Source organism: Gavialis gangeticus, unplaced genomic scaffold (genome assembly GCF_001723915.1).
Source record: "Gavialis gangeticus isolate Ggan-Ray unplaced genomic scaffold, GavGan_comp1, whole genome shotgun sequence".
NCBI classification, from domain to species: domain Eukaryota; kingdom Metazoa; phylum Chordata; order Crocodylia; family Gavialidae; genus Gavialis; species Gavialis gangeticus.
This window is the reverse complement of record NW_017729032.1, coordinates 65,184,412-65,205,456: the sequence shown is the minus strand read 5'-3', so window position 1 is coordinate 65,205,456 and position 21,045 is coordinate 65,184,412. Positions and strand designations below refer to the sequence as shown.

At 41.2% G+C, this 21,045-nt stretch overlaps 1 protein-coding gene across 1 annotated transcript in view; it reads left to right on the top strand.

Moving 5' to 3' along the window:
* Positions 1-18,814, top strand: part of ITM2B (integral membrane protein 2B) — a 40,400-nt gene extending 21,586 nt beyond the window's left edge. The window contains exons 2-6 of the mRNA XM_019524906.1: positions 9,152-9,280; positions 10,114-10,320; positions 11,357-11,467; positions 15,778-15,928; positions 18,099-18,814. Of these exons, the coding sequence (XP_019380451.1) occupies positions 9,152-9,280; positions 10,114-10,320; positions 11,357-11,467; positions 15,778-15,928; positions 18,099-18,187 (687 nt within the window). The 3' untranslated portion in view covers positions 18,188-18,814. The remainder of the gene's footprint in view (positions 1-9,151; positions 9,281-10,113; positions 10,321-11,356; positions 11,468-15,777; positions 15,929-18,098) is intronic.
* The last annotated feature ends 2,231 nt before the right edge of the window (positions 18,815-21,045 follow it).

Genomic DNA, 21,045 nt, shown 5'->3' with positions numbered 1-21,045 from the left:
GCCATTCTAGCTGTCTTGCATGTGTTTGGCTGCCCACGGGTGGTTGCTCACTGTGTTGGGCAGATGGAGTAGATGGAAGGTAAGAGCTTCCCAGCTGCAGCTTCCCCCTGCCTGGGCATGTGTTGCTCAGCATGGATCCCCATAGCCACCTCCTGCCCAGAGTGGTGCAGCAAGGGCAGGAGGAAGGGGGCAAGGAACTGCTAGAGGCAGGGGAAGCTGAGCAGTACCTAGGTGGCTGCAGCAGCAGCTAGAACAGCCTCACCAGAAACTGTGCACATTGGCTGGGGCCCAGACTAGGGCAGTGCTGTTGCATGTGTGTGATACAGGCTGCCCCAGGCAGGGCTTGGCCCCTTGTGAAGCATCCAGCCCATGTAGGGCACTGTGGGGGCAGCTGTGGGCTGAACACAATTGGTGGGCTGGCCTGCAGGCTGTACTTTGCATGCCATGGTGTAGTGTTTAAGGGCAAATTACAGGTATTGTGTAGCACTTGGTTGCTTCTCTAGTTGCTGTGGTTGGCAGGCATGCTAGAGTAAGTATAATACTGGGAGTGGTAATTTTGAAGTGTTTTAACTGAATTCTCTGTTTTGAACATTAAGAACACTTAACATTTTTCCTGTATATTCATCAGTCTATATAAAATCTAGACTAATAATAAAAGGTAACTGTTCCTAACAATATTCTTCCTAAATAATTAACTGAAGGCCAAGTTGCTGTAGATGGCTTAGTATCCCTTTTAGACCACCTTTTCCTGTTTTCCCCGACTTTATTTTGGGACTCGATTTGATAACCCTGCCATGAGAGGTCTATGGGACTACTCATGTAAGCTGAGATTGCTCACGTCAGGAAGAATTGCAGGATTCACTTGCAGGATGTGATTGATTCTGCATTGCCTTGTCCCCTTGTGTAGTGCTTCACAGCAATGCAGGGGGTATAAAAGTGCTGCTCTTCTGGGTTGGCAGCACTTTTTTACAGAGGCCTGGTCTATATTACAAACTTCTGCAAGCAGAGCAGCTGAGGTGTGAATAGATCATAGTGACATAGCTCTGCAGCAGAATCCCTGCTGGCATACCTGGTGGGAGATACAGCTCTGCCAACAGAAGAGGCTTCTGCCAGCTTAGTTTATGTCATTTGAGGACATTGTGAAATTGCTGGCAAAAAAACATCTTAAGTCAGCATATCCTTCACCTTCCCTAGCTGGCATAACTGCTGGCACATGTATAGTGGCAGGGGCTCCATAGTGGAGATGAACCCTTACTTTGCCTTGACTAACAAGGCATAGGGAAGTGGAGAAATCTGGCCTGTAGTCTTTATTGTTCACCCTGTTTCTCTGCAGTGTTATTTCCTCTTCCTCTTTATATCTGTTTTTCTCTCAATTTCACTTTTAGTCTGCTCCCTACTTCAGACCTTTTAGACACAGCTAACTTCTTCATCAGTCCTGTTCTCCCACATATTTCCTGTTTTCCTGTAATATTTGAGCCTGACTGACATTTAACATTTTGTCATCCTTAGTGGTTGTGTTGACATGCATTTCTGTTGTATTCTGCATGGTTCAGCTGAAGCCGTGGTTTTTAATAGCACAAATTTAATTTATCGTATTGGACCAATCTTAAGAACTTTTTAAAACATCTTAAAAGGATCCTTTGATGTGCTTGCTATGTTACATAGTGTTTTAGGACTAAGCAGTTTTCCGGTTGCTGCACAGAGACTAAAACATGTTCATACCAACTGGCAAATTTCACTACCCCCTCCACTCCATTGCATAATAAAAAGTAAAACATACAGAGAGAGATTTTGGTTGTGTCAGTGAGCTAGCAGATGATTGTATGTAATTTAAGTTTTTGGCTCATTCAAGCTATGTGAATAGCACAGATGACATCAGGGGAAAAAACACCTTTCTAACCGTCACACTTTGTCCAAATGGACCACTCTTAGTTTGTGATCTCAATGCAGTTACAGATTTCAGATATCAACTGTACAGAAGAGGCCTTGGCAAAGTCTAAGGCCTCTTAGTCTGATATTAGAAAGAATAAATAACTGCAGAGGAACAGCTTTGTTGTTAAAACAAAGTATCTAAGTTATATGGATACATTCTTGCAAAAACAGCAAGCTTAAAAAAGGATGGTAAGATTTCTACACTAAGGGACTAAAAAACCATCCTGAATGACTTGTCAATACATTGGCCCTCCAGAGTTGCTGAATCTCTCCTGAATGGGAGACTTTGCAAAAGTGCCTTAATTTCCCATCTGTGTAGAATTCTAAGCTTACAACTGTCTTTAAGCAAGGATACTATGGGAAGAATTAAGAGTTCTGCCTTAATTTAATGTAATTTAATTTCTAGTTGCCCAGCTTTTGAGAGTCTTTTAAATGTCGCCTACAATTCAGGATAGCCATGGCTTGGGCAGTGTAATTCCATCTGAATAGCTTGCACCTTTGTCTTACAGGCTCTAGCTAATATTACTTTGAAGAACTATTAGTGTCCCTCAAAAGCAAATACTTTTTTGGGGGAGCCTGTTATCCGTTATTGTTTTGTTCCCTTCCTACTCCACTACTGTGAACCACAATTATGCCTTCAAGTTATTATACAGCCTTTATTCTTACTTACCATAGAATTATATAAATAAACTGGAAAACCAAGGACTCTGGGAACACTTTTGAACAGGTTCCAAGCAGAATGCATTATTCTGTGCCCATGGACTTCAGCCCCATGAATAGATATTTTCAGATACAGAATTATGGCCTATTTGTGTTTTATGATTTAACCATCTTATTACTAAACTTTGGACCTACATCACATCTTTTTTTTTTTTTTAAATGCAGATCAAAAGTAATATGGAATTTTTGAAGCAAGGTTTTATCAAAAGTTTTTAAATTTAAAACTGAGTTAACTTCATTTAGATAGCTACGTAGTGATCACAAAATGTGCTCAAATTTTTGTAGCCTATCATGTTTATCGTGGGCAGACTAACATACCATTAATTGTTTCTGCAGTACAGATGAAAGCATCATCATTTGGTGTGTGTGTGTGTGTGTGTGTGTGTGTGTATGCATGTGTATATATGTATGTGTGTGTATTCATTCGTGTGTGTGTATATATTCAGTTAACTATGTTAGTCTGCCCAAGACCAACATGACAGGCTACAAAAAAATGAGCACATTTTGAAGTGGCAGAGAGGGAGGGAGAGAGAAAGAGAGAGAAGCTAGGTTAAGCAAACCATCATAGAACCAGGTCTAACTTCAAATCTCAAATGGAGGATCATGGGAGAATTAATACACATACAAAAAAATGTTTGTGGAGCATTCAGGGTGTAGAATTTTAGAGCTTATAATTTAAATAGTGTAAGATTAGAATGCATATTGGAAAGAAGAGGGCAAGGACACCACAATGTGATAACCTCACGGTGGGAAATAGGTTAGACAAAACATGGAGCAGGTCTTCAAGGACTCCATTTTTAAGTACTTGGAAGAGGAGAAGGTGATTAGGAACAGCTGGCATGGATTCACAAGGGCCATGTCATCCCTGACCAACCTTATTGCCTTCTATGATGACTTAACTGATTCTGTGAATGCAAGAAGAGCAGTAGACATGATATACCTGGAGTTTAGCAAAAGGAATCAGAACTCCTTCATCAGGGATAGGAGATTGCAAAGATTGTAAAAGTTCTCCTATGAGAAATATGTGAACATTAATATTTCTTCCTAGGAGAACATTTACAATCTTTGCAATCTCCTATGCCTGATGAAGGGTGCCTGACATTGGACTTTAGCAAGGCTTTTGATAATCTCCCACAATGTTCTTGCAAGCAAGCTAAAGAAGTAGGGGTTGGATGAATGGACTATTAGATGGATAGAAAAATGACTATCATTGGACTCAATGGCTTGATGTCTAGCTGGCAGCTGATTTGATCAGTATCTTCATGAATGACCTGGAAGATGCATTGAAGTGCACCTTCAGCAAGCTTGCAGATGACACCAAGCTGGGGGGGAAGTAGTAGATACACTGGAGGGTAGGGCTAGGATTTAGGGACCTTGACAAATTGGAGGATTGGATCAAAAGAGATCTCATGAGGTTCAGTAAAGGGAAGTACAAAGTCCTGCACTTAGGACAGAATAGTCCCATGCTGGGGACTGACTGGCTAAACAACAGCTCTACAGAAAAGAACCAGAGGGTTACAGTGGACAAGAAGCTGGATATGAGCCAACAGTGTGCCCTTGTTGCCAAAAAGGCTAATGGCTTACTGGGCTGCATTAGTAGGACCATTGCCAGCAGATCGAGGGAAGGAATTCTCTCCTCTCTTCAGCGCTGGTGAGGCCACATTGGGAGTACTGTGTCTGGTTTCTGGCCCCCCACTACAGAAAAGATGTGGACAAGTTAGAGAGAGTCCAGCAGCGGGTAGCAAAAATGGTTAGGGGGCTGGGACACATGACTTATGACTGGCAGGGAGCCTTGTTTTCTCTGATTTAAAAAAAATTCAAAATTCATTATTTAAAAACCCCCCAAATCTGCATTTTTCCACTGTTAAAATGAAACGCCGCTGTCTGTCTGTCTGTGTGCATGCGTGCGCATGTGTATGTGTATATCAGTTGACCACAATGTTTTATTGATGTATTTATAATTTTAAAACAATTTGGAAGCCTACCACTGCCTCAATCATTATAATAAAATAAATTCTAAGTATCTATATGTTTTGGCATTTGATTTTGTTTTGTTTTTTTTTAATGGAAAATCAGAGCTCCCTCTGCCCCCTTCTCTCACCAGGACATGGGTACAGCTGCACCTGCCTCTTCCACTGCTTTGTGGTGCTGAGCAGGCCTGTTATGCCTCTGCCCTGCATCTGCCCAGGGTGTTGCCCCTCTCCCAAGCCACAGGCCCCCCACAGCTAGTGCCCCTCCTGGTTCCAGGGGAAGGGTGGGTGTGTGGGGCCAGGGAGTGTGTGGGGCTTTCTGGAGTTTGGCCCCACCCTGATGGTGCGTGACTGGTCTGGACTTGCCAAAGCTTAGCTCCTGATGGCCTGGACTGGCTCTACATCATCGGGGCTGTGTGCCAAGCTTCGACATGCCTGGACCACTCCTGTGCCATCATGGGGGAGGCCTGGTGGCTCACAGCTTGTTCAGGCTCGCCAGAGGTTGGCTTCTAGTCCAAATGGTGCAGGGACAGTCTCCAAGCCCCTGCTGCCCCCCCCCCCCATCTTACCTGCACCATAAAAACAAAATCATGCCTTACCTCTCACCACTCTGCCTGGCTGTATTGCTGGCTAGGTGTGTGTATGCATGCATATACATGTGGCGCCCCCTGCACTGCAGCCCCAGATGTTGTTTCCCCTTTACGTCCCTGTTCCCTTCCTCCCTTTCTATAAATAAAATCGATGAACATTAATTCTGGGGAGGGGGCAACTTGCCCCCTGCACGCCCTGATGTGTCGTCAGTGTCCAGCAGCAGCAGCTTCTGTGGGAAGCGTAGCGTGGTGCATACCATGCCTGCTAGTTGCCACTGCAGCCTCTCTGCTTTTGGGCACCTGCACTGCTGCTGCCTGGAGCTCTGAGTTTCCAGCCCCACATTCAAAAGTGAAAGGAACTTGGGAGGCACTGCCAAGTTCCAGGCCAGAGGAGGAGAGCGGGGCCCTGCCTTCAGTTGCCCTCCCCCCAGCCCCAAGTCATTCATTGCAGGCTGGAACTATGATTGGTAGTTAAGTTGTGTGTATGTATAATTTTTGTTATACATAAATTTAAATGCTTTCATTTAAGACCTCACTAAATAACACCTGATGATCCACTTGATTATCCACTTCAGAAAGAGAAAACAGCTCTATGTTCTTCATTAATTTAGTCTAGAATTTTTACTGTTGCCTGATTTGTGGTTTAGTTCTACTGTGATGCGATAATTACATATACTGTCCTACAAAATGTGCTATGCTATGCTGTAGAATTGGCACAAAGCTGTCAACAGATTGTAAGCAAATTAAGTGCAGCAAGTGAGCCACAACAACATGAAATATTTTAATGCCCCATTAATAGACATGTATTTTCAATAAAAACATTAACTCATATGTAGTGATGGATTGTGAAATACTATTGAATGTTCAGCTTGCATTTATTGGTTGTGAATCAAAAAAACCCCCCAACAACCACATTAGCTTATGAGTACTGATAGTCCACTATTTCAGATTTAGCTTAACGTTTCAAACTTAGCCCATCTTAGTGGCAACTTGAAAGTATGCTCCTTCTGTCAGATAATACTTTGGATCTATGGAAAATGAATTTGTTGGCCAAGTTCAATTCCTTATTGATGCAATGATACAGTTCCTTATGTCTACAATGTAAAATCTTCCACAATTTACTTTTTATTTTTAATAATTGAATTGAATAGATGTTTTGGAAATCTTTTTTTTGAACTCTAGCTGAGTGAGATACCTTCTCTTATTACTGTTTTCTCTAATTTTCTCTAGTAAACTATCAGTTCATTTCAAAATAATTTAAAAAATAAAGATAACCTAAACTTTTCTGGCATAATATTTCCTTCTCTCTGAACATTGAACCCTGAAGTTTGTTTACCATCCATTTGTCTCATGCTTTGTAATATCTCAGGATGTGGAATTGCTTGCTGGTATAGGGCCAATATAAAAAATATTTAAAAACCCCTTGTTTTATATCAGGGCTGTCTAGCTAGTGGTCTGTAGCTCAAAAGGACCCTACAGCTGCCTTTTTCACTGCTGTGGGATGGCAGGTGCAAGCCATTGCCAGTGCCTGTGTGGCAGGATTCCTGGGGACTGCAGGGAGGGTTCCCATGAGCCACACACCAGCACCATGTACAATCCTGGGCCACACCCAAGTTGGACAGGCCTGTTTTACATAGTTTTATAATTTAAGGCTATTGAAGAATCCATGGTGAATGTGAACCTGGCCTGAAACTTAATTTAATTACCATGGGTATTAAACTTTGTCCTTTCCCTTTCATTTTATGGATTAAAAATCATGTTGCTAATAAATCCTTAAATTGGGAAGGAGGGGTTAAAAAGGGGGGAACCAGGTTTGGGGCAATCCCTAGCATTGGTACCACAATTAGCATGGGAAACCTTTGTGTATGGCATATGGCGAATCAGGGAAGGGATAGGCAGCACAGTGTTAGATGGGGGGAGGGGCAACCTTTTCTGCTCCCTGCCCTGCCTTAAATGATGAACCAATAACAACTGAAGGATTTTTTTTAGGTACATAAATAATCTGTCTTGTGCTTCACTGTGATAACTTGATCTAAATATTTTTTACCTTTTGACCCAGTTTCACTTTCAAGGTCTCTGTATAATAGGGCAATGCTGCAGTCTTTATGTTGGCAGGGAAATTTTTTTTAGTTAAAACGTCTGCCTTAGTTGAAATTACTTTTTTCCCGGAAGCTTTTCTGTTGTTTCAAAAGGCTTGATCAAAGCTTATTTTTACAAGACTAACATTTCAGGTTAAGAGCATGCCTCTTCTTGGAGCTCTTGGCATACAATGCTTAGAATAAGAATTAGGGATGCATGGGACTGTAATAAATGACAAGCTGTCTTTATTTTGATTTTTGCAGCTTTCTGCAAATTACTGTAAACTGGAGCTTGTTCTCACCAGGTGTCACATATGAATTATTTTCAGACTCTTAACTCTGTTAAAGGTACTGAATCTTTTTTTTGACGACTATCACCTGAGAGAAGGGCACAGGTGATTGCTATGTACTGTGACTGTTTGTTTGTTACTTTACTCTTGAAGCAATATGGAAAATAGATTGCATTAGAGCTTTAAAAAATATTTCATTATTGAATAGTACAGTAGCTTGTGGTAATATTTTTTGTGGTACTTGAACATCTTTTCTGAGATTTTGTGTTTGTATTTGCTGGAAGATATAGGTATGACTGCCATACTAATGTGAAGTTCATTTTTCCTCTTAGGGCTTCTAGGTATTTCCGTTCACATTTCTCACATCTTTCTTTCTTCATGCTTGTCATCATTTCTTGGTGTGATTGGTTGGAATGATATGATTTTTTTTCCACCAGTACAAATTCTGATACTTTTTGAGGAGTGTTGTAGTTTGCAAGAGGATAAATCTTTAGGCCAGATCCAGATCCAACAGCTATTTAGACACCTAAACTCCTAATAAAAAGTGATGGCAAAATCCTGCCCTTCACCTGAATTACACAAAAGAGGCAGAAGTGAAGAGTGCTGGTGCTGATGTAGCAGATAGAGGAGTCATTTTGTAAACAGTAGTCAGTGTTGTGCAGGATGGCTGGGGGCGATGCATGACACAATACTCCTACTTAACGATTCAAAGGTGAGCATCATCTATTCTTCACGTGTAACATGTGCTACATATCACAGCAGTCAGACAGAATGGAATCTGGTCAGATTTGCTTGTAAATGGGTGTGCCCCATAGTAGCCAGTTAGCAAACTATTGATTAGGAGAGTTTTAAGTTGATAATCGTATATTTATACTGCCATTCCAAGGGTGAAGAGGAAGGCTTTACTGTCTCTTGTGTAAGCACATTGCACAAGGCTGAATTATGCCTGAAGATCATTATTTCCTCAGAATCTGAAATAATTTTTAACACTTCTCATTCAGCATTTTCTACCTATTATTGTTTCACACAGGCTGGCCCAAATTGGATAATTTTCTGGGGTCAGTCTGTGAAAAGATCAGGTGTGTGAGAGTAGACATCTCAGGGAAAATTCAACATCCCTGTCCTCTTTAGTGTGATTTTTTTCATCTTGTTTGCTTCTTGACACTAATAATTGGTTGATAGGTCAATCTAAGAAGATGGCAGCTGTTCCTAAAATATCAGTGTAGGTGGTGAGGCTGGGGTGGCATGGGTAGAGCACTTGGTTGACAGGCCGGAGGTTGCAAATTTGAAGCCATAGCAGTAGTGCTCACAGCATGGCCATGTCAAATTCCAGCAAATATGCAAATTTTGCTAAATGCCTTGTCACAACCACAAGGACACGAGAAGGCAGGAAGGAAAGTATCTGGTGACTCTGTGTGCCTTATTAGAACAAGTACAAAATCTTAGAAAAAAAGATAAGTTAATAAATTACTCTTTTCTTATGGTACAGGAAATATTTGCCCTCCACACATGCCCAGTTATGTATTACAGGAGGATAACATGTTGACAGCTTTCATCTGGTCTGTTTCTAGGACCCTGATGATGTGGTACCTGTTGGACAGAGGAGAGCTTGGTGTTGGTGTATGTGCTTTGGATTGGCTTTTATGCTTGCTGGTGTTATACTTGGTGGAGCCTATCTGTACAAATATTTTGCATTCCAGGTAAGTCAGATAATACATTTTGAATAATAAAGGTTTTTCATTTTCTGTGCACCCTGTTTTGCACACAAAAAGAGCGAGCACATACATGCAAGCTGTTAGCTCACTTGATTCTTACATATGGTTCTGTGTGTTTTCAGTTTTGTTTCTTTTGTGTATCTTTTTTAGGACATGTATAGTTCATAGGCTACAGTTTATGGTTGAAGATAGCTTTAATTTGGAATAGCAAGACATGAATTTGTTCTATAAGCACTTTTTTAAATGTTTTTAAATCTTGAAATCTCTGTGATCATAATAGCTTTTTGCACATGTTATGGGTGATCAGCATAAATGTCTTGATCGTGTTTTAGGTCATAATATAAAACATCAAACATATGAAGACCTAAATTATTGAAAATTGCAGTTAGTAAGCTTGAATGTAGGGATGTAGACTTAATTTTACCTACAGATCAGATCATTAGAAATGCTTGTGTCTCATCTGCAGTTAATTTTAGGTGCAAAGTAGAAACAAGTTAAACAGATGAGTATGTATGTTCCATTGAAATGAATGGCTAAATTAATTCATTCCAGTGAGACATGTTTTTTTCTCTAAACCTTGTTGAAGATGATACTTTTTAAATTAATCCAGTTTAGGCCAGTGGAACAGATCAGCAGAGAAATGTTATGCTGTGTAGATGGTCTGCCAGTCTGTTCCTCAGGAGAGATTTGAGATAAAGTCCAATTTAAGTTAAGATTTAAGGTGTACTAGCAGAGCTGTCTGGGGAAGTTTGCATAGCACATTCCGAAGTGTTAAACTTTTACACGTTTGCCAAAATACTGGTTTTGGTGTTCTTCAGCAAGGTGGCGTGTACTTCTGCGGATTACAATATATTGAAGATGGGTTAACTTTAACCGAGCCTGATCCAGAAGCTCCTGCTGCTCGCTACCATACCATTGAGGAAAACATTCAGATCCTTGAGGAAGAGGATGTTGAATTCATCAGCGTGCCTGTTCCAGAATTTGCTGATAGCGACCCTGCTGATATTGTTCATGATTTCCACCGGGTAAGGAACAATTCCTGGGAATCTTTGAAAGCATTTACACAAATAATTTGGAACCACCTTTTTCATCAGCACTTAATCCATTTGCTTTCTAGTGATATATTCATGAGTTATAGTTTACTGATTAGAAAACAGGAACTTCAGCATGTGATAGTCAGCAAACTGAGAAGTAATTATTAAGCTGGTACAAAGTACACATTGTATAATCAGGTTGTTGTTCTCTTGGTTTTTAAGACACCATTTAAAAAATCACTTCATGTTGTAAAAAGAAAAAACAGTCATTTTCTCACATAAGATGAGAAGGAAATGGGATTTAATCCTCCTTTGTTACATGCATTAAGGCAGAGTACAATCCCCTACTAGAGTGGGAAGAGCCTTGTTTTCTCTTGATTCCTCTCATACAAGGGCCAGGTACATTTTTCTCAGTAAAAACAGGTGTAGCGATGAAGCCCTGGGGCCTTTTCCATCTAGTGAAAAGGGCTAATGTAATGTCATATAAATTTGCTCCTATTACTATTTGGATAATCTTAAAATGGTATGTTATTTTAAAGCGGTAGATTCTAAAGGCTTGACATCTTTGGTTTTGGTGGGTAGTAAGTACCTCCCAAGTGCATTAGTAAAGAATAACATTTCAGGTGCATAGTATTTTGGGGGAAAAAAACGTGGCATCTGATATTCATTTTCTAATTGCTTTTCATGCAAGTACTGAAAAAAGTATAGAAAGGAGGAAATTTATACATTAGGATTTTCCCATGCAGTTTCAACCTTTCCCCTCCCTCCCCCAAGGAACTAGATTAAAACACTGTATTTAACACTGCATCTGAGATGTCAGTGTTATAGTAATAGTGTCTGAACTGTCTGGTACCTGTTGGTTTGCATAATACCCAATTCCAGCTAAGCTTTTCAGTGCTGCATGTGTTAGGACAGACCTATCTATAAAAAGTAATTTACAAGGAGAGTGAGAAGTGCATATAACTAATTTGGCACAATTTTGCTGATGTTAAAATTATTTTGATTAGCATGTACATTTTCTCACCAGAGACTCACAGCCTACCTTGACCTCAGCCTGGATAAGTGCTATGTGATTCCTCTGAACACTTCAGTCGTTATGCCACCCAAAAATTTCTTGGAATTGCTGATCAACATCAAGGTATGGTTAAATCATAAATGGCTGTGTTTAAAATAGGTTTGTATCTTTACCCCAAGGGCCACAACTCACAAGTGAGAAGGACTTTGGAATAGTTAGCTTATCTTCAAAGAACTTTGAATGCTGTGGAGGAAGAGACGTTACAAACTGTTTTATAAAGTTTAGCAATTGAAATGAATTAAATTAATAAAAGTAACTGGATGCAATACAGTTGAACTCTTGTATGCTGTTTGTCTGTAAGCTTTGTCTATACTTACCTTGCTCTGTTGCCCTAACTTTGGCTGGCAGACAGCTGCCACCTCTAGTAGAATAACTGCATCTACACACCTTTTTGGTATTGGCATCAGTAAAGATTTTCTTGGCCAATACCAATAGCCAGGTTATTCACTAGGCACATTGGCCAATACCAATCCAATAACCAATTTGCAGGAATGCAGCTGGGCAGTGTGGAGAGCAGCACCCTACAGGTAAGTCTGTGGAGGGGAGGGGCATGGGGGGAGGGTTTGGGCAGAGGCAGGGCAGTGAATGGGACCCTGGGGCCAGGGCAGGGAGCAGGGTGGAGTTGTGGGCAGCTTGTCCAAGGGATCAGCATCCTAGTGCTTAAAAATGGTGGTGAGGGTGCTTGAACTACAGCAAATCAAATGAGCTTTAGCACAAGCACCGCCACCACCACTTTTAAGTGCCAGGATGTTTTTAACCAGAGCGGAGTCAAGCAGGGCAAGGGTGGAGATGGGCTGCCCACTGTGGGCTCTTTGCCCTGTTGCCTTTGCCTCAGGAGCCATGCACTGGCTGCACTGCACCTCCTGCCCATCCAGTGGCAATAGCGGCTGTGGCAAACTGTGCCTTCAGCTGCTGGTTGGGCGTGGGGTGGGGTGTGGCACAGCCAGTACGCAGCTTCTGGGGCAAAGGCAGCAGGATGAAGAGCCCCGAGCCCACAGCAGGCAGCGTACTTCCACCCTCACCCCACTCGGCTCTGCTCCAGTTAAAAGCATCCAAGCACTTAAAAATGGTGACGATGGCGCTTGACCTAAAGCTTATCTGATGAGTTTTAGTTCAAGTGCCCCCGCTGCCATTTTTAAGCACTAGGATGCTGATCCCTTGAACAAGCAGCCTGTGGCTCCATTCTGCTGCCCCAGGGTCCCATTCAACCCCAGCCCCTGCCCCACTCCCTCCCTCATCATAGGGGCCTTGATCTGCACCCCCAAAACCCTTCCCCTTCCACAGGCTTACCTGCAGGGTGCTGGCTGCCTGGTTGCATTCCTGGCTGATGCATGCGTATGACTGCGCGCATGCATGCAGCATTTGGGGCCCTGAGCTGGAAGGCATGTTATATTTATCAGTACACTATTGGCTACACCAATCAAAAAAAGATGATAGCTGGTAATGTTAATTTTCCTTTTGTCAGTGCTGGTCTGATATGGCACTGATATATCAGTGCACCTCCAATTTTTTGTGACCCTGTGTGGTTCCTCTGCAGCAGCAGGGACCACCAGAACGCAAAGCATACTCAGGTAAAGCTCCAGCTGCTAAGGGAAGTGTGATAGCCTGAGAGGTAGTCTGGGTGAAGCAGCAGGAACTTCCTGGTATTATCAGAACAGCAAAGGCGAGGCGCCAAACTCTTGCAAGCGTAGTAGCAAGACTGATTTAACTTTACTATAAATAGTTCTTTAAGTTTCTGTAAATATTAAGGTGTTGGTTCCACACTGCAAGCCTTATCGAGATGCAGTGTACTGCATGTAGCAGCTCACTCACCCACAGCCAGCTCAGTGGCTCTTCTGCCAAATATAACTGCCTATCCAGTGACTGTGAAGGGGTTAAAACTGGACTACTGCTTGCTGCCCCAGAAGAAGTGTCATCCATTTTAGCACAGGGCTCGTCTAGTGCTTGTATTCCAGCAAAAAAAAAAATCAGCTTTTCTGCTTAAGAGACATTCCCCAGTTTTGGAGGCCTGATTTTTGGGGGAAAGGGAATGGGTGTGTATGCAAGTAAACGCAGTATGTTAAGGTCATCTGAAAAGGCCATTCATTCTTTTTGTCCTGTTTTTGAGGTGGTCAAGACTATTCTGCAACAGAAAGCAAATATCATGTAATTACTAGCTTACTATTAAAAAGAAAAGCAGTTTATCATCATACTTTGAACCTGCAGTTGGATTGCAGAAACAATAGGGTTTTTTCCTTAACTTGAAGTTTGTAACAGAAACTGTTCAGCACTTTATTAACAGTAAGAATAGTGATCTGTGACCAGCTACACTGAGTTCTATGCTAGTACTATTTTCTAGATTTTGAGCAAGAGTTGCTTCCAATTCTAAGCTGTTTCTTTTTGAACTAACTTAAATGTTTGAACTTAACAAAACCAGGGAAAAATATATTTTAAAGAGTTTTCTTTACTATCATAATTAAGAATTACACTAAATGGAATCTCTTTCTATGCATTCACATTTTGGAAATGCTGGTTATTATTTCATAGAACAATAGAAAATTAGGGTTGGAAGGGACCTCAGGTGGTCATCTAGTCCAACCCCTGCTCAAAGCAGGACTGTCCCCAACTAGATCATCCCAGCCAAGGCTTTGTCTAAACAGGTCTTAAAAACCTCCAAGGACAGAGATTCTGCCACCTCTCTGGGTAACCTGTTCCAGTGCTTTACTACCCTTCTAGTGAGAGTTTTTCCTTGTATCTAACCTATACTTCCCTTGCTGCAACTTGAGACCATTGCTCCTTGTTCTGTCATCTGCCACCACTGAGAACAGTCCAGCTCCACCCTCTTTTGAACCCCCTTCAGGTAGTTGAAGGCTGCTACTAAATCCCCCCTCAGTCTTTTCTTCAGTAAGCCCAGTTACCTCAGCCTCTCCTCAGAAGTCATGTGCCCCAGCCCCCAATTTTTTTGCCCTCCACTGGACTCTCTCCAATTGGTCTACTTCCTTTCTGTAGGATACAAGGATCTGAAAGGAAATACCCTAACTTTAAAGATGCGCTTTAACTCTGCATTTCACTGTTGAGGTCACTCAGCTCTATCTGAAGCACATAGGTTCATAGATTGCAAGGCCAGAAGGGACCTCAGAAGATCATCAGGTCCAGCCCCCTCCACCAAGCAGGAAAGACAACTGGGGGTCAGGTGACCCCAGCAAAGTGACTATCTAGTCTCCTCTTGAAGATTTCCAGGGTAGGCAATTTGCACCACCTCTGGAAGGAGCTAATTTCACAGTCTGGACACCCTGACTGAAGAAGTTTTTCCTAATGTTGAGCGTAAAGAGCAAGATCTTCCAGGAGTTTGTGGCCATTACTCCTGGTTTTCTCCTTGGGTGCCCTGGTGAACAGGTGCTCACCAAGCCCTTGATGTAGTCCTCTAGTGTAGCGATAAGGTGCTACCAGGTCCCTTCTCAGCCTTCTTTTTCTCAGGCTGAAGAGTCCCAGATCCCTCAGCCTTCCCTCATACAACTTGTCTTTTAACACTGATTGTACGGGTGGCTCTTCTTTGGACTCTGTCAAGCTTGTCCGTGTCCTTGTTAAAGTGTGGTGCCTAGAACTGGACACAGTACTCCAGCTGCGGTCTTGCCAGTGCTGAGTAGAATGGAAAAATCGCCTCCTTGGTTTTGCTGGAGATGCATCGTTTGATGCATGCCAGAGTATTCTTTTGCCTACTAGCTACTGCATTGCACTGCTGGCTCATTCATACTGTGGTCTATTACCCCCAGGTCCCTTTCATTCGTGGTGCTAGTCAGTTTGGTGCCGCCAAGACTTTAGGTGTGTTGGGGGTTGCTCATCCCGAGGTGGAGCACTGTACATTTCTCAACATTCAGCTTCATCAGGTTCTGATCTGCCCAACTTGCTAGCTTATCTAGGTTTGCCCTTTAACTGTAGCCTATCTTCAAGTGTGACCACGCTCCCCCATAACTTGGTGTCATCTGTGAATGTGGCCAGTGAGCTTTTCACCCCACATAATAGGTGCATTTGTACTACAAGGTGTTGTCTTCACATATGCTGCCACCTATTCTGCATACTTTAGCTCCAGAGCTGGAAGCAATACAGCCATGTTAGTGCAGTGCCATGCACAGGCCAGTAAGCTTTACAGAGGAATTCTCAGCTCTTCTATCTACTCTAAAAAGCAGTAAGCAGTCCAGTTTTCAATGTTGAAAAGAAAATTTGGCTTACAAATATCTATTCAGAAAGTCTACAAACAGGATAGTTTTCCTTTATATGCAATGGCTGCATTGGGGATTTATATTATTATTGATGTGAATTAGTTTGTATATACTTAATATGAAATCATTCATTCTTATATTTGGTAATGCGTTGTTGTATTCCTGTTAACTTAGGCTGGAACATACCTACCACAGTCATACCTGATTCACGAACAGATGATTGTTACTGATCGCATTGAGAATGTGGATCAGCTGGGATTCTTTATCTATCGTCTGTGCCGTGGCAAGGAAACCTATAAACTGCAGCGCAAAGAAATTATGAAAGGTTAGTACTCTTGAGTGTGGGATCTTGTGTCTTAGTGAATATTAATGATGATAATGCTTTTCTCAATAGTTTTGATATGGTGAAGCAAATACCTTTTATTGTGAAAAGGAGTCTCTTGTCCTATAAAAATGAGAAGCTGTTTGAGGCTTGTATATTTAAGGAAGGGGGTTCTCCTGTTTGTTTGTTTGTTGTTTTTTGACAAACTTAGCACAGGTTTTTAAAACAAAAGCAGACTTTCATTTTTGTTTGAGAATTCATATTTCAGCTGAAAAATATTGACACCAACTTGAATTTCTTTACAAGGTATAGTGCAAATAGTAATGTAGTAATCATAGTGCCATTCTCTGACTGGTAGTCACATACACTGACAGTACACTTAACCATGATTCAGTCTTCTGTATGGCCTTGGGGCCAATGCAGAGGGTTGCAGGCTGGGTGAATGCAGTAAATGTTTTGTCACTTAAGTGCATTTTTAAAATGGGGATAATGCTAGTATACTTTATGGGGAAACTAAGATACAGCATTTGTATGTGAAAAGCACTTTGAAAAGCTCAGATGGAAGAGACTAAAGTCATTCAAATAACTAATTATTACAGTTTGCATTCAGAATTTGTTTAACTCTTAAGGAAGAATTCAAAGCATATGTGCTGAACTGCTATATTTTCTGGTGTATAATAATGTGTCTCCAAAATGGGTAAATTTGTGCAGAATTTTTCAGTATCAATTTGAATTTTAGGAAAATGGAGGCAAAGAAGTCGTTAAATAGGTTAGCTTTGTTGTCTGGCGTGACGACCAAATTTCCTAGAGTGTCTTGCAGGGGCCCCACGTTACCCGGTACCACCTTTTTGCCCCCTATGCATTTAAAAAAGGACTTCTTGTTGTCCTTGATCTGGGAAGCTAGTCCCAGTTCCATCTTTGCCTTGGCCTTCCTGACTGCCTCCCTGCATCCCTGAGCAACCGCAGTATAATCCTCCCTGGTGATGGCCCTTCCCTTCCATTGGGTGTGCACCTCCCTTTTAGCTAGGAGACATTCCCAGATGCTTTTGGTGAGCCATGGGGGCTTTTGCGCTCTCCTGCCCCCTTTGATCTGTGGTGGGATTACTTCCCTTTGGGATTGGAGGATTGTCTCCTTAAGGAGTGACTACTCTTCTTGGACACCTGGCTCCCCTCCCCTCCAGGACCTCAGTGCCTCCCTGACTATTCTCCTTAGCTCACTGAAGTCCGCCCTCCTGAAATCTAGGGCTGCTGCCTTGCTGTAGACCTCTGCCACCTTACGCTGGATGGTGAATTCCAGCAGGCGATGATCACTGTAGCCCAGGTGGTCAAGCACCCGCAGTCCTCTCACCAGGTCATTGCCAGTGGCCAGCACCAGGTGCAACAAGGTGTTTCCCTTGGTGGGACTGTGCACCTCCTGAGTTAGATTGAGGTCCTGCATTCTGGCTAGGAACTTACATGAGCGGTCAGACCTGGCTGACTGCTCCTCCCAGCAGACGTCTGGAAAGTTCAGGTCACCCATGATGACCACGTCCTTTGACCTAACTACCTCCATGAGCTGACTTAAGAATTCCTGGTCTAGCTCTTCCCCTTGGTTGGGTGGTCTGTAGTAAACCCCCACCGTTAAGTCTCTTTTCCCTCGACTGCCCTGGATTCTAACCCAGAGCACTTCAGAGTGCCCTTCCTCTGACTCTTTGCTAATTGATGAGGATGTGTATTCCTCCTTAATGAAGAGCGCCACACGTCCCCACCTTTCCTCCCTGTCCTATCCCTCCTATACAGCCTATATCCCTTGATATTCACTGCCCAGTCATGCGTTGGGTCCCACCACGTTTCAGTGAGCCCCACTATGTTTAGGTTGGTGTCAGCTAGCAGGAGGGTAAGTTCCTCTTGCTTGGTTCCCATACCATGAGCGTTTGTGTAGAGGCATTTAAAATGATTCCAAACAATTTTTGTAAATGAGAACCTGTTAATTCGGCTTCTTTTGAGTCCCATAATAACGGAAGGGCACAAGTTATTAGGACTCACTAAAATGTTGGTAAATTTCCTATTTCGCTGAGTGTTTGCTTTCTCTGCAGAAGGGGACAAAAAGAGGTGGTGCATAACTTCCATCACAGTAAATATTCTAATATGTTGTAATACGTATCACTGTATTTCACTTGTCCCCAAATCACAGGGATTCAGAAGCGTGAAGCCAGCAATTGCCGAAAAATTCGACACTTTGAGAACAGATTTGCTATGGAAACCCTCATCTGTGAACAGTAATGAAGAATATTACTATTACTGAAGACTTAAGCCAACAGTATGACCCCATCCTTTGTATTGTGTGCAGTGATTATTTTTAAAAATCTTCTTTTATGTAAGTAGTGGACAGGGCTTTATTGCTGAACACCTTCAACACTCTTCATCTCACGATACATTTTAAAATCAATGTTTTAGGTTTTTTCTTATTTTCAAGTGTGGTGTCTTTCTTATATTTGAATAGTAATTGTATAAAGTCTTAGTTACTAGTGCATTTCATGTGATGAATCTTGAATACTAGGAGGATAAAGTATGTGAATTATCCACCAGTTTTTAATTAAAATTGAAAAGAATTATTAATATACAAATGGACTGCAAGAGCTACTTCTAACTGTAATATTCCCTGCTATAGTTTGTTATAGCATATAAACATATCTCTAAACTTTCCTAACTAAAAAGTGCAATTTTGGTTTTGTTTTTTTTAAATATTGTCACATTTACCTTTTTTAGATTGATTTCTGATTTGATGTTTTAATATGGCAAGTGTTTGCAGTAACAGTCTTTTAGATAATTAAGCAGTAACTTATGTTACTAACTTGTATATAATCTATGTATGTGCAATGGAAAATAAATCTTATAAACCTGTTTGTCTAAAAGTCTTGCAGTATTTTTTTTCATCGTTATTTTTGGGGTGAGGAAAAAAGATAGTGATTATTTTAACAAATTAACTCATGTTATACAGAAATTTAAGGCAGAATTAGATAACTTGTTCTACCAGTAATATTTTTAGAGAAGCCATGAAAGTAAAATACAGTGTATTGTCATATAGAAAAACAACAAGAAACAAGAAGCACATTATTTGGCTACTTTTTTAAAATGAGTATAGTGCTACCCGTTGATTTTTTTTTTTTTTTAAACTTTATTAATGATTTCAACTTGCCAAATAACATATTTGATGTTTAAATGTGCGTCCAATCCTCTAAAATATACATCAAGACAAATATTTATCTTCCATCTACTGTGTTCCCTTAACAAAAGTCAGTGTCCACAGTGTTTTGTGTTCTTTCCTTCTCTTCCTTACAGTCTTTGAGTTACTTTAAACTTCTGTTGATATTAAGCTTTTGTGCTGCTTTGTCTCTATATAATGTATCCTCTTTTTCCCTAGAACTCTGTATAATACAAAGTTCAGTACCTTCTGCTCATCTCTGCTTTTCAATTTTTCATTTATTCCATATGTTATTAAGCATTAGCTGAGAATTTGCATTTTCTTCAATATTCAAAAAAGTTTCTCAAATTTTCTTGTTCGCAGGTAGGAGATGATTCTTTTTTAAGCAAATTCCATAAATTTCCAAGTAAGTATCTTTTCTTTTTCTTTTCCCTGAAAACACTGACTTGATATGGCAATTTTTCCTTTACTAAAAACTTAGCAAACTTTTTTGAACTACTCAGTGATTTTAGGGGTGTCCCTTCTTTTCCAGGCTTTTGCAACTATAATTCATGCAGCTATTAAAAGATGAGTAATTAATTTCTTTATGACTGTTATGTTGCAGAGTTTTGAGGGAGGTTCAATGGGAACACTAAGGGGTTATCTGATAGTTGGCATCCTGTTACTTTCCTCACCATGTCTACAACCTTTTTTCAGAGTAGTTTAATTTGGGACATGTCCACCATAGAATCCTCCCAACTTACCGTACTCCCTCCAACCATACTCCCTTCAAAATTTGTGTACCATAATTATGTTTAAGTTTATGTGGGGTAAGATATCATGTATAGAGAATTTTAAAATAATTTTCTTTTATTATCGTGCAGATGGATGTGTGAGGACCATTGTTTCAGATGGTCTCCCATTCTTCATTAATTTCTGATCCGATGTCATGAGCACACTTTGTCATAAACAGTGTTTTTCTTCCTATATGGCTATTTAAAATTGCTTTATATAACACAGATAATAGGCCTGTGAGGTTCATAGTTGTGACCAATATTCCTCAAATTCTTTCAGATTTCTAGTGATGTTTACCTTTCTCTGGGAATGTGTTGAAAGGTGTCTCATTTGCAGGTATTGGAAAAATGGGATTAAAATATCACCTGCATTATGCTGTTTCTTCAAAAAATCTAAATATATTTTCTTTGAATAATTGTCCAAAATGTTTTATATCAGTATGTTCTCAGATATTAAAGCTCCCTAATAAATGATTATGATTCCCCTTCAAATCTGTGGGGGGGTATTTACATTGCACAAGAGTACAGTGAAGACCTAAAGCAGCCGTAATGTCTCACAGCTAACTTTGCAATAAATAAGCAAAACACCCCTTCTGTTATGTTTTCTTAAGCCCCTGTCATGACTATTTATAACGTTGTTTATTCTTTTAGACGTTTCTATAATTACAAGGCATACTCCATATTCAAAATCAGACTGTTTCAGTCTATGCACAAATGTGCAACTGTGCTGGCATGTTTGGGGCCTAGCAAGGTTTAAGTGCTTTATGATGACTGGCAGAAAGCCACCTTGGTTTCTCCCAAAAATCTCTGCCCTGTGACAATGTGATTAAATCTCTGTGCTGTGACTGTTTGATTAGGATGGGCCCAGCAGAGGAGACACACCCTTACCCTATCTCTTTAGGTAACCTGAGCTGGCTACATTCCTGAGGGAGGGGGGAAACCTGCTCCCTCTGCCTACATGACTGGTATCGGCTACCTGGGTGAGGGGCATCTACCTGGTGGGCTGGAGTCTGCCCGGCAACTAGTGATGGATTTCAAATTGGTTGGCTGACAGCCAACCGGAGCTGGCCTCCACTGGACCAGGTGAATGAGGTCACAGGGGCTATATAAGTTAAGACTGCCCAGGAGGTGGGGGCAGCAGCCATGCGGGGGACTCAGAGGAG